Source organism: Heterocephalus glaber, unplaced genomic scaffold (assembly GCF_053883595.1).
Source record: "Heterocephalus glaber isolate CG9 unplaced genomic scaffold, H.glaber_assembly_v1.0 deba00001569, whole genome shotgun sequence".
Classification (NCBI taxonomy): Eukaryota; Metazoa; Chordata; class Mammalia; order Rodentia; family Bathyergidae; genus Heterocephalus; species Heterocephalus glaber.
The window spans coordinates 8,375,805-8,390,327 of NW_028258354.1; the positions used below are offsets into that span (position 1 = coordinate 8,375,805).

The 14,523-nt window shown below is 40.9% G+C and overlaps 1 protein-coding gene across 5 annotated transcripts in view; it reads right to left on the minus strand.

Annotated features, from left to right (window-relative positions):
* The window catches only part of Ppm1h (protein phosphatase, Mg2+/Mn2+ dependent 1H), a 334,373-nt gene that overhangs the window by 45,920 nt on the left and 273,930 nt on the right, over positions 1-14,523 (minus strand). For 2 of the 5 annotated variants that reach the window (XR_015443411.1, XM_087192356.1), the window contains exon 10: positions 12,488-12,590. The exons of 2 other annotated variants lie outside the window; for them this stretch is intronic. Coding sequence is in view for 2 of the 3 variants with exons in the window: in XM_087192356.1 (XP_087048482.1) it covers positions 12,488-12,590 (103 nt within the window). In the remaining variant the exon portion in view is untranslated. Of the gene's footprint in view, positions 1-3; positions 12,591-14,523 lie in introns of those variants that run through there. One more of the 5 variants, XM_087192355.1, reaches the window with a different exon arrangement.

A 14,523-nucleotide genomic window follows, 5' to 3' on the forward strand; every position in this document is an offset into this window, starting at 1 on the left:
TACAGGGAGACAGGAACAAGACAGGACAGTGTCAGACAGAGGCCGCGGTCAGGACAGGCTGGGAAGGAAGGAAGGAAGAGGCATCACTTGGTTCTCAGATACCTTTAAAGGAAAAAAAGTCAAGGTCATCTTTTCCCCAAATGTGTGATACAAGGTGTGAGATTATTTTTCAGGTTGTTGATGGACAAGTCACTAACTACTTTAAACAACCAAAAAAAATTATTTTCCTGCATGCTAAGCTATGCATGTGCTCTACCTCCGGGCTCCACCCTAGCCTTCTTTGGATATTGTTTATCACATTGAGGAGAGTCTCCATTTGTTACTAGTGCATCTTTTCTTCCTCTTTATTATTATTTTTTTGGTGCCAACACTTTTGGTGCCAGCAACAACTTAACAAAGACCTACTACGGCTCAGAGTTTTCCATGGCAAACAGTATCTAGCAGGGCCGGGGATTTAGCTCAGTGGTGCTGTGCCTGCCTCCCAAGTGCAAGGTGCTGAGTCTGGTTGCCTGAACAAACAAAACCAAACCAAACCAGTATCTAGCTAAAGAAGCACACAGGAAAAACAAGAACTACAGTTTACAATGTATTATTTTCAGGGCTACATTCTTTTTGTAACAAAGGGTAGCCATTTTCCATTTATAGTAGGAATAAATCTTTTTGAAATAAATTTTTTAAACAAAGGAGTTTGAAGACAATAATAGTTTATGTGAAATATAGCAAGAATGCGAAGTTTTATTTTGTTTTGTGAATGACTGATAATCCTTAAGGTAGATGAGCTGTTCCACTCATCCTTATTAATGCCATGGTTTCCTCTAATCAAATGTAAGAGAAATGAATCTGAAAATAATAATCTGCTCATTGAGATTTAAACTAAAAGCTGAAGAAAAGGATTAACATTTAGAGAAAGTCTAACATAGGAGGTAGTTGGGGGGCGGGGCTTGGCTAGCCTGGAGGCACAAAAAGTGAAAAGAAATGGTGGCAGATGTCTATCCAAATACTGACCAGAGCAGGGAGATTGTTAGTTGATAAGACTTCAGAGAAATTTAGTTCCACTGGCAGGACTATATTTGGTGTGGGATGGACTAGTCTCTTAGCTATGCCAGTAAACATATGAATCACTTTTATTCTGATTTCCCGCTCACCAATAACCTTCTGATTATGATCTGCTTCCTTGTGTAGGCTTGCTTTACAGGGAAAGAGTAAGACAATCATTTGACTTTAAGAATATTATTTATATTTCTTTGTGTAAATGTCAACTGGCATTTTGGTTTACAGATCAATCTTGTGAGCTTGGTTAAGATGAGCCCAGGTCTTATAATGAATCTATGCTTTGTATCTTGATTAAATCAGGTTCTGAACCTTGAAAAGCTAAGAGCCAGATTCTGATTAATCATCAAGAAAATAAACATCTCCTTATAAGGCCTCTTGGAAGGCAGCCTGTGTCTTTTACAAGGGACCACCCTGATATTGCTAGTGACTTTTCCCCACTTGGAGAGTCTCAGCCTTGCCTCTAGAAGCCTCTCTGCTTCTTCTATTAAAATCTTTTAAGAATTTACAGATGCTCAAGTTAAGAGACTTGCTTTTTAAAAAAGGGTGGTGGAAAATGACCTCAGGATTGTCTAAGTTCTAAGTTGTACAATCTTTGAGAATCAAGTCTACTTATACAGCCTAGGTAGCAGATAGAAGTACAGTAAATACTACAGAGGAGAGAATGATGTACTCAACACAAAATGAATACCTTTCCTCCTGGAGGACTGGGTAGGAGAGACACCTTTTTTTACCTGTATTGAGGGGTTTATTGGCTTTGAGGCAGAAATTTCTCAGTTGCACTTGAGGGATTGATATAACCAATCATTCCCAACTGTTCTCCTTCTTGTGAGACAGAGAAATAAACTGACAGGTATCTAAAGAGGCCTTTGACTGGACAGCCAAATAAATATCTTACAGTCTACACACTGCAGCTCCTAGACTGCATTCAGAATAGGCTCTCAGATGCTATCCCCAGGTTACTCTTAGTTTTATATTGAACTATCAATGTGACACACAATCACGCACGTAATGGCCACTAGCAGTACTGGGGGGTGGTTATTATCCTGGTGATTTTTCAGGATGAGAAACCTGGCTGAGTCAATAAGTTGATTCATCCATCAGAGCTGGACATGCCTTAATCCAGCTCATGAGCTGACGGGATGCAGAAAATTATAGCAAGCTATGAAAAACATGGCTGATGATGAAAGGAGTCAGAAAGGCAGATGCAGAACTTCTGACACAGGTCTTGGAGGCTATTTAGTCTGGGGCCAGATAACCTCCATGGGCCCTGCAGCCATGGAGAAATAGTTGAGAGATCAAAACAACATCTCACAGGAGGTATTCAAGTCATGAAGAAAAATATCACTAGTAGTGAAAGGCAAGAAACCACTGTGATACTGCTGTTGCTAGTAACTGCATGTATTCTGAAAATGGTCAAAATTTGCTTTGCTATTTTGAAAAGCAACCATTGGATCACCTACTAAAGACAGTTACCCAGGAAACTCATTTCCCTGAAGGTTCTATGTCATCAAGTTTTTATCCATAAACATGGTTGTTATACTTGGTCTTAAACACCCAGCAGAAAAGAATAACCAAAAGAGGTATAAAATAATGTCATAGTAATAAAGCTAGATATAAAAAGGGGCTCCAGTCACTGACCCCTTCTGGCAGTTTCTAGCTACACCAGTAGCTGACCACAGTTATGTATCATTAGGGAAAAATCTATGGTAAAATCTATAGGAGCTCAGCTGGAGTTTTATATTTCTTAGTGATATTTGTTCTTCAAATTGTCTCTTATCTCTTTACAGCTAAAACTAGAGAGACTTATGACAAAGCATCAGACTTACAGACCTCTATCAATGAAAGAATCTAAGAGCCAGCAGGTTACAATCACCATTTCAATTTCTAAGTGTGACTTTCTCCCCACCCTGACCTCTCATTCTAATGTGTTCATGCTTAGATTATACATGCTTTAATTTCTTAAAAGTTTTGTTTATTCTTGCCTAGAGGCTGCCAAACTCCAAGCAGCCATACAAATGGAACCAATGACAAATGTGCTAGAATTCTTTCACTGGGATCCACCAGATTGACCTTGTAAACAACTCATTAAGTGCTAAACTACACAATGTGACTTCTATGTTGGATTCTGAAGTCCCCTGGACCTTCTCCTTATCCTCTTCGTGTGAGGCTATTACTGGTTCCTCCCAGTGGAAATCCTTGTTGGCCATATTCATAGCAATCCTGCTGACCTTATAATTTGGCCCTGGTATTCTTAACTGTTTCTTTGGCTTTTCCAGACTCAAAGCTATATGGCTACCAAGATGACAATGGCTGGTGCCTATCAAAGGCCTTTAGACAGACCCTCTGTAGAGTAACTCTAACTGCTGATGACAACTATGACCCTCTTCAGCTGGAAGTAGCTAGAACAGTCTTCGCCCTTTGCCCCCTCACAGCAGTTAGGTGTACTTCTTCAGAGGGGGGAATATTACAGATAGGTAAGTTAATTAGATATCTTGTAGGCAGTTAGACAGGGCCAGCCCAGGAGGAGCCAACAAGGAGGAGAGTGAAGACACATTCACTGAAGGCCAGCATTGTAAAAGGAAAGAAACTACCACACCCTTGTAGGATGAATAGCAATGACTGATATTCTAAACAGGTATCATCACCTGGGTGGGGGGCCAAGGTTTTAATCCAGCCTCTCCAGGAAATATCCCTGACCCATCCTTACTGAAAGTCCTTGTATGCTTGCTACATGACTTGCTCCCTTATTTGACCCCCATTTAATCAATATTACCTGGGTGACTTTACTTGTAATCTTATTGGTTGGCCATGGTTTTGCCCCACCTCATGCCCACCTTGTAAATTTCCACTGGGTCTTATAGTTTTGTCTCACTTTGTAGCCACCTCACCACATGGCTTTGCTGTATAAAACATCTTTGAAAAGTGGGGTGGCTGGGCAACCCACTTTCCAGACCCCCTTCTGTCTCTCTTAAGGCAGAAGCTTTCTTCCTCCCAATAAATTTTTCCTACTCTTAAAAAAAAGCACATGGTTGTTATAGCCAGGTGTGGTGGCGCATCTGTAATCCCAGTGCTCTGGGAAGCTGAGGCAGGAGGGTCACAAGTTCAAGCTCAGCCTGGGCAACTTAATGGGACCCTGTTTTAAATAAAAAAGGGCTGGGGATGTGGCTCAGTGTGAAGGCCCTAGCTTCAAACCCCAGTGCCCAGACACCCAAAGTTTCTGAGTTGCTTATTCCAAGATAACTTTCTCTTCTGAGATTACTTCTTTCTTCACCATCCTTTCTGTCTTCTGTCTTCCTTTAGGTGAGCTTTTTTTTGGGGGGGGGGGTACTGGGGATTGAACTCAGGACCTTGTGCTTGCCAGGCAGGTGTGCTGCCACTGAGCTAAATCCCTGGCCCATTTATGTGAACTTTTTGAGAAAGAAATCCACTCTTCCTTCTTCAATTTCTTTCTTCCTTGGTCTCTTTCCAATACCTTACTAATCTGTCTTAAAGCTCAATGGTAAGGCAGCTTCCCAATACTCATTCTGCCCAACCTTCTTACAGCATAATTAATGCTGACCATTTTCTTTATCCTTGAAATCTTTTTTCTTCTTGAGTTTTTCTTTCTTTTTTGGGTATCAATATCATTATATAGCCCAAGCTCTCCTCCTGTGTCTGTTTCCAGAAGTACTGGCTGATGCTTCTTAATTTCCTTTGTAGGCCCTAATTAAGATTTACAAAGAACTCAATATATATTCAGTTATTTTTACTTCCAAGGTGTGACTTCCCTATCCATCATCTTTAGTTAATGGTATTCTAGTCTGTGAAGCAAGAAATCAGTCCTTTTCAATGCCACTTTTCAATGCCTGTTATTATTTAATTATAAAATCCATAAGGCAGAGTAGAATTTCTAAGCTTTTAAAAGTTTATTTCAGGGGCCAGGGATTTAGCTCAGTGGTTTTGTCGCCTGCTACACAAATGCAAGGACCCGAGTTTGATCCCTGGTGCCAAAAAAATAAATAAATAAAAAATAAAAGTTTATTTCATCATTAGCATGTTGTTAATTAAAATAAAATCTGATCTTACTAAGATGTGAGTTATATTTATTGTAAAAATTGATACATCTCAATTTACTGTTGTCATCACACACACACTTTATTTTGTGCTACTTATTATTTTTTTCCCCCAATGCTGTGGATCAAATCTAGGGCCTTATGCATTTAGGCAAGTGATTTATCATTGAACTACACTGTTAGCCTATCTTTTATTCTTCTTTTTTGTCAGGCTGATAGCTTTTTAAAAATACTCTCCCCCACCAACAAATGTGGCAGTTATTTGGTATTATCTTATTTCTGTTCTTTTCTTTTGAACATTCGTTGTCTGATTTCTGGTTAATACGTTCAAGGACATTCATAGTTCTATGAAAATGTCCACAAGATAAATTCACACTAACAGCGGTTTCATTTTTGTCACCTGTAAGTACTCATACTTTGATACCAGCCATTCTCAATGCTTCAGTAATTTCTTATTTCTGTTCTTTTAGCTGCTATGATTACATTTTTAATGTATAAGTTACTATTTCTGAATTCTTCCTAAAAATTAAAAAGATCTTAGATCTTTTGTCTTTCAGGTTAATCCCTAATATTTTAGTTCCACCTTGTTTCTATTAGTCATTATCATTTATAATCTAGACATGTAAATAAATGAATGTAATAGGCTGAGGATGTAGCTCCGTGGTACAGCATGTGCCTAGTATATATAAATCCCAGCAATGCAAAAAACAAAATAAAGTTACCAACATACTTACCAACTTCTTTGCTTTTTTAATCTACTCCTTGCTTTTAGATTTAATTTCCTTATGTAGAAGTATATTTTTAGTAATTCTCTTAACAATGGTTTGTGAGAGGTAAACGCACCTAGTTTTTGGACAGTGAAAATTCTTATTTTTGACTTTAATATTAAATAATACCTTTATTAAGGTATGGAATTCTAGACTATTATTTTCCTTCAATATTTGGAGATATTATTCCACTTATTTGTGGTTTCTGCTATTTTTTTTTGGTACCAGTGATCGAACTCAGGACCTTGCGCTTGAGAGGCAGGTGGCGGCACCACTGAGCTAAATCCCTGGCCCTTCTACTCTTATTGAGAAGAAATCTCTTTTATCATTCTAAGTAAATATTCTCACTGATGTCTTTTCAAATTTTTGTTGTTGATGATACAAAGTTCCACTAAGACATAACAATGAGTATTCCTTTTTATTTCTCATGGTTAGAAATTAGTTTTATTCCTTAAATGAAATCATGTAATTTTGGAATACTCTCAGCCATGACCTTTTGGAATATTGTTTCTTTTCTATACTATGAGCTATGCCCCTACTCGTTTTTAATATTTTTTATTCTGAGACAAGGTTTCACTAAATTGCTAAGTGGGCTTGAATTTGTGACCCTTCTGCCTAAGCCTCCCAGAGTGCTGGGAGTGCAGGTTTGCTCTGCCATGGCAAGCTTTCCTCTACTTTTTTTTTAAACATTCTACATAATGCTTATTAGGCCTTTCCATTTTACCTTCTAGATTTCCCTTCTCTGCGATAACTTTCAATCTGCTCATCATTTCTTTAGTAGTTTACTCTTCAATTCATTTTGTGAGTTACTGTATTTCAATGACAATGTTTTACTATTGTAAATTTCTATTTGGTCCTTTTCCAAATCCATTTTATGATTCTATTTGTACCTATTTAAGTCTTCTCTCAATCAACTGTATTACATCTAGGCTTTCTCTATGAGTCTGGGGCAAGGCTCCATTGTATCTATCTAGTTAGTCTTTCTGCTCATGATTTTGAAGCTAAGACATAAGTGGGTCTTTAGAAAGCGGCTGTTCACTATGTGCCCTGGGTTATCTACAGAGACTTTAAAATTTGCTTTTCCTGGAACACAATAGGGTTTTATAGGGCCAGAACAGGTTAAAGTTAATAATTTTTTGGCTTAGGATCTCCCTGAAATAGGAGTAACTTGAGGGTAACACTCAACTTTTCCCGCAAAGAAGACCTACCGAGCCATTTCCTCCAAAACCCCAGTTTTGTCAAATATCTCCCCTAATCTATGTACACATATGCTTCAAGCCAAGAGAGAGGCATACGGAGAATTCCTGAAACCTCTTGGTTATACACTGTTCTTATAAGCTGGGATTCCTTCACATTTCTTTTCTTTGCCAGGCTTGTCTGTGATACCCCTGCTTGTCCTGTGCTTCCCTAATGCATGTGATACCCCTCCCTGCCAAGACTTCCCCAGTGCACATGGTACCTCTCCTTTCCTCCGCTTCCCCTGCCCAAGAGTCTCAACAGACAATTGAAGGACACCGAAGGACACTGTTTTTGATAGGTGAACTGTGCACCTGAGCTCTAGGACTAGCTTCATGACATGGCCTTCAAAATACAGGAAACCTAGCACTAGAATGAGAGTCGACAAAGATGCTCAGGTAAGATGAGGTCACTTTCAGGAAGCTTTCCTCGAAAACTGATCAACTCAACACAACTCCAGAAATCTGCTCCAGTCTCCCTGGCCTGATGGCTAGCTCAGAACTCATTAGCATCCACTTTCAAGAATCACCTTGCTCTAGACATGAAATCATTTGCAAGGTTGCTTTCTACTAAGACTGGTACAAGAACAAACTTTCTCTAGAGGAAAAGAGCTGCTTCTCCTCAGTTTCATTTTGTCTGCCTACATGGGAAATAATGGGAAAAAAACACTGCTTAATGTTGTAGTAAAACAGGGAGACCCTGGTCATTTGGGTACAGAGGCTGAACACAGGGTGTGTGTGCTATATAGACAGAGGGCCAGAGGGAGAAACTTCAGTCAAGACATGAAACACAGGCGCAAAACATACAGCAGAGCAGCAAAGAACAGGATGCATCTGAAGGCAGGGGATAGGGAGTGGACTTTGTGATATACCAGCTGGGAGAGAGAGGCTAGCTGAGGAATCTGATACTCCTGGAGACTGGATATGGGCTATAGGGTCATTACTGAATGCTTCTTTCCCATATGCACAGCCAGGCTACATTAGGGACTGCTGGAGCAGTGTCAAGTGCCCTCTCTCCTGAGAAGTCTCCCCAGGAGGCAAGTTTTGAATTTTGAGAGCATTTTTTCCTGCTCTGGCTGAAGCTTTCAATACTGATCAGCAAAGCTCTGCTGAAAGAAAGGGCTGCCAGGGCAGGACTGTACTTGGCAAACTTTACAGGGCTGCTCTCAGACGGGAGGTGGCTGGCCAAGGGCAGCAGGGGTGGCAAGAAAAACAAAAGAGGAAGAAGAGGTGAAGCCTGGGAAGCCCAAAGCTCTGTTCATAACTACCCACAGGAAAGTCAGGCAGGAGGAGACCAATAAATCCTTGCCTCCCCCATTTTTACCCTCACTGGGTCAGTTCTTGGTTCTTTCACCCCTGCAGTGGTACATGATGCAGACTCGCTGGGTGGGTATGGTGGGCCTGGGTTCCAATCCTGGCTTTCCCACCATCTAAATGGGCAGCTCTGGAAAAATTCCTTAGCCTCTCTCAGCTCCTCTTTTCTTATTTGTAAATCTGGAATAATAACAACAGTGTAGACCGCAAAAGCTCTTGCAAGGACTAAGTGAGATTTTTCCATAAAACATTCAGCATGGTGCTTGGCACACATGCTCAGAGGTCAGTAAATGGTAGCTATCATTTTCCTCATTAGACACAAAAATGTTTCTCTCTTCCCTGAGAGTTTTTGCCTTAAGTCATCTACCTCTTACAGAGTCTGTTTCCCACAAGACCACATCTGAATCAGCACTGGAATGTCAAAAGTAAGTCAATTTCAGGCCTCAGGCTCTAGCCACCCTTATGATCTTTAACAGTGCTAGCTGGGTGGGAACTTCTATTTGCCATGTGGATGGTACAGACAGGGTCTTATAGAGGGAGGGTACGTGGCAAGAACTGGGGAATTAATGGGTTCCAAATATTTGCATATAAAAGGCAGCCTCCATCTGGTGATACCCCTGCAGTAATACAATGTGATGGGAACAGGAGGAGGAATCCTCTTTGCATTCAGGGCAGGCCTCAGAGATTTAAGAGGTAGAAAAGCTCACTCACTCTGGCTTTGGAACTTTGGCAGGGATCTATAGTGACCGAATGGATGCAGGGTGGGGGTGCCCTAGACGTGGCTTGGCACATATCATAGGTTCACACCTTGGCAACCAAGCTCTGAAGCTGATGACTGCTCACATCAACGGGCGGGGTGGGGGGCATGGTACAGGGACTCCCCTGAGATACAGTACCCTGAAACACTGGAACAAAGCCACAGACTGGAGAGACCTCCCCAGCCTTGTGGGAAGGGGGAGAACACCCCTCCAGACTCCATCCACTTTTCTGCACCCTGGCACCAGCTCCCTGGTTTCTTAGGTGGTGAGTATTTATTTTAGTTCTAGTCCCGAACACAATATTTCAGTATAAGGAGGCACAATAACGCTATTTCCTTGTCAGTCCTCCTTGGCAAGCTCTTTGAAATGCTCTGATGTTACCACACAGCTAAGTGACCACACAGCATTGCTCTGCCAGCCACATAAACGGCACTGGGGATGGAAAGCCCAGCCTGTTCGTGTGCTGTTCAGAGGCTGCTGCAGCCAGGATCTCAGGCTGACTTCCAAATTCCCACGGATCTGAATATGCTAAACAGTGCACAAGAAACAAAAATGCAAGATTTTATCTAGTCTTCAAACACCCGATCAAACACTCACGAATTTGTTCTTAAAACCTGCAAGTGATATGGTAGAGGGCATAGGAGGAACTCTTCCTTTTTGCATTTGAGGCATAGTTTTTGAAAACCATATGGTGTTGCTAAGAAGTTAGGTTAAGCTAACTCACGGAAAGATTTCAAAAAATGAACCTTTGTCTTCTGCCAAAATAAATTTCATGTTATCAGTGTCATACAAACTGGCATTTAATACCTGCATTGATGCCTGCTGTCAGTGTTAGTGGGGGTTTTACCATTAACCTTCCACTGATTAACCTCTTCCTGCTCAAGCCACACAGCTAACCACAGAGTGTAGAGGTGAAGATTTTTCAAATCAGAGGGAAGGGGATTACGGTCCACAGGTGCTTAGAGGCATCATACTCCATTCAGAGACCCTTGACAGAGCTTCAGATGTAGCTCACTGGTAGAGCACATGCCTAGTGTGTGTGAGGTCCTGGTTCCATCCCCAGCACACACACATACAAAAAGCCCCTTTAGTATTACAGCAACAGGATAGAGGGTCATTAGGTCAATGACACAAAAAATGAGGTTTCCACAGACAGCCTTTTGGAATTAAAGGACCGGGACAAAGCTTTGCCAAATTTTGCCTCAGGATTTGGAATGTGAACCCATGCCACGTTTTCATGTTTGGTGAATTGTTCTCTGGACCCAGTTTCTCTTGGTTTTGCCTGCTTCCTTTCCCTTCTGTAATGTTAACTATTCCTTTCTGACAAATTATTAAGCATCTTTTTGAGTGTTTACATACTCGCCTCCATTTTGAATGTTGTCCCCAGGAGGCCTACCATTAAAACTGCGGACCTACAGAGGGGAAGTCAATCTCAGATATTTTGGCCCAGAAAACACCTTCCAGGTCTTTCCAAACTGCATAGAATCTTTAGGTCACAAAAGAGAACGTTACTGGAATTATAGGGAACTAGACCCTCTGTGCAGCCCATTCCCCATGACATCTACCAACTCCACTCTCAAATGCTAGAGTGATGTATTTCTTATGAAGAGTTCATTTCATGACGCCACAAAAGAGTCAAAGAACTTCCAGCTCTGCTGCCCTTCAGGGCAAACTCCAATAAAAAGAAAAGAAAGAAAGACAAAAACCTACTGCACTCATATTCTGGCTTGTCTACAAAGCTGCCTTTTAATTTTCTGCCTCCTTTGTTGAGGTAGTGCAAAAAGAGCAAAAGGACTTAATATGACGCACTGGGGTCCAGGGGCTCACAGAGCTCGTTGTACCCCATCCTGCCTGGAAGGAAGGTGTGCTCCTCAGAACCGGGCAAACACCTCAGTATGCTAATCTCTTCCCTCACAAGTGCTGGGAGTGGGGTTGGGGAGATGCTATTTTAAATTTCTTGTTGGGAAGGATGTCACCAAGGGAGGCAATGCTAGCATTTTGTTGAGAATAGCTGTGACTAGGATGCACAAGGAAAAAGAAGAAAGTCTCTACATAGTATAAACAAACACCCAATAATCAAGAAACCCTAAACTCTTGCCTGTCACTAGTAGACTGTGCTCTACCTCTTTCTGTGTGCTTTCTCCCTAGACAAAACTGGGAAAACCTGGTAAAACTCAAAGTAAAACAGACCCACGTGAAAACCTCGAAGGCAGAAATGTTTTGTTGTTCTTCTTCCTTGCTTTGTTCTCTTTCCTCTCCCTCAGACTTCCCACCCTGGGGAGTACAACTTTCCTTTCGTATTTTGTATCAAACAATAGGCTGACCTCCTTTGATCAACCCCTCAGGCCTGGACCCAGCTCCTCTCCACAGCCTCAGCCTGTGATTCCACAGACAAACCTGTCTTGTAGTGCTGGGCTACATTTGCAGAGAAATGAGCTCTACAGCCAAGGAAGGGCTACCAGAGCCTCCGGAGTTACAGGAGGCTTTCCATCTATATGTTACAACTTGGGCCAAAACCCATTAGGGTGACTTTCACTTTGTGCGACAATGTCAGAATGACTCTCGGCGGGGAAAGCGCTAGGCTGCTGGGATGAGCCATGCTAAGGACAGGGTGTGAGTTCGGTACCCTCCTGCCAAATGACACACAAATGCCTGCAGACATGCCTCATACCCGAATGAAAACACTATTCTACACAAGTCCTGAGGTGGAAACAAATTAAGTTTCCGATTTTCTAACAGGCTTAAATTGCTAAGCCATACACAAAGTGGGAAAACAATCCCCATATTGTTTGTCACCATCAGATTGGGCAGAACATTTCCTGCTTATAGTTCATAATGAATGAATTACACAAATTCCATATCATTACCACAGACTTTCTTTTATATAAAGAATTTTCACATTCATTAATCTTGCTAGTTCATTAAGTCTGACATGATCTGACCCTACTGACCTCCCCTCCCCAGTCTGATGACATGCAACTCCACATAGGTGCAAGTTTAGAGATCCCTTGCTCTAGGCTACGTTCCTCTCTTTAAAATCACTCATATGACAACTTCCTGCTGCTTCTATAACTCCTTCCAGACTTCAAACCCTTAAAGAGGGCAAGATGAGGTCTGTTTACGTCAGATTTTTTTTCAGTATCTATCAAGCCTTGGCTCCTAAAACAGGTCCTTAACAGTATTCCCCAAGTGAATTAATCAGAATGGGAGTTATTTGGCAAAGAAGAAAAATTTGACCCATGTGTTCTGGTCTGAGAGCTCAAAAATCAATCAGAATTATTCTGATCTGTAGCCTGATAGTCTCTTACCAATAAACTGCCCTTCTTGAACTTCTCATCTATCCAACCATCCATCCATCCATCCAATACAGGATTCTCAGGCTGTGGTCTGCCATCTTCCTGGAAAGGCAAACTGAAAAACACTCTTTCATTCCTGCCCTGTTTGTTTCAAGGAGATCCTGGGAACCCTGCTTGTGAGGACAACCGTGCTCAGACTCCAGAAGCTGGCACTGGCCTGGCACGCACACACTGCCCAAAGGTTACCACTCCTTGGTGTGCAGATTTGTCGCCATGGAGAGAGACGGGTTGGTAGGCAAAACCAGGGGAGCTTGTAGAAATTTTTAAAAAGTGTTGAGTGTTTTTAAACTCATAACTGGCAGCTGGCTTTGCAATGCTTTATAAAAATAATCACAGTAGAGAAAATCAACATGAAATTGTTGCTAACAAGTAGTATACATACCACAGATTAAAACTACAAATTTGAAAAGAGAAAGAACTATTCAGATTCAAGTAAAAGAATCTTTAATTTCAGTGCCATCAATTCCTCTGCACCTGAGCAGAGGAATAATTCTAGGAGGAGAAAAACAATTTAGCATCACATTTTTTCCTGAAAGATCTGTTATTGTTTTTGTAAAACATATGAAACCAAGAACAATATAAACACATCTATTAGCACTACTCTGTATCAGGCACTTCAGTTTATGGTTATGTACAAGGTTAGTAGTGGGGATTCCCTTTTCTACACAGGAGCAAACACTAGCCCTGAGGATTTAAGAAATTTTCCCAAGGTCATCAAAGCTGGAAGAAAGAGTCAAAACCTGAACTCAGGAAATCCAATGACACATTCCATGCTCCTAACCACTCGACTACACTTCTTCTTATATTTTACATACAAATGGATGTTTATAACTTGTGTACTTTAAAACTAACATGAGCTGGGTACTTATCATCTAGCTAAAGGAGCAGTAAAGGTATTAGAAGCCCAGTGGGTCCTTCCTCCAGTACATAACCCCCGTCTCTGCTACCTCTCCTCCTAAGACAAGCATGAACCTGAAATTTGGTGAGGTCCAGTTAATTTTCCAACTTTTTTGTTATAGTTTAGTATCTATACCCCTAAACAATGTATGGTAGGTAGTTTTCATTTCATGTAAAAAGACTCACATTCTCATCATCTATGACTTGCTTATGTTTTTGAGATATTGCATTTTAACAGCATGGCTGTGGTTTGTTTGGGGGGGGCTGAATTCTATTTTTTGTTGTTCTTGTTGTTTATCCTATGACTGGTTATGTAAGTCACTTCTGGTTTTTGCAATAAAAACAATCCTTTGGATATCTTTGCATATAACTGATGATGCAGGTTCCCAACTTTAGCAGCATCACCATCACTTGCATGGTTTGTAAACACATGGACTGTTGATCCTACCCCTGGAGTTTTGACTTGGTTGTTGTGAAGCTGGGGTATGGCATGTGGGATGAGAATTTCCATTTCTACCAAGTCCCCAGGTGTTGCTGATGCTATGTGGACTGAGCACTCCACTTTTACCTATTTGAGGGTACAGACCTAGAAGTGGAGCTGCTGGGGTACAGCACCCACTAGGGATGTTCATCCCCATTTGGCACAGCTTGCTGTGTGCAGTGTTTCTAAAAATTCACACATTAATCTGCAGTTTCTGAACATCCTTGCTATTATTATTGAATTTTAAAAATGTCAATCTAGTGAGTAAACATATCTCAACAAGTTTTTAAAAAATATTCCTCTTGACTATTGAGATTGAACATTTTTTTCCATATATTTATTGGCCGTTTCTCTTCTTTTACACAAGGACTACCTGGTTCCCTAATCATTTCTTTATTGATCTGTTTTCTTTATTGATCATGAGGGTTCTTTATATAGAATGCTTACCTTTCTTCAGTTACACAAGTTGCAAATATCTTCTCCCAGTTCATGAATTGTCATTTTAATGTCTTTATACTGTCTTCTGAAGAACTAAAGTTTGTAATTAATTGTAGTCCAATTAACAAACTAAAAAAATTGTGTTTTCTGTGTCTTAAGAACCCCTTCCTTA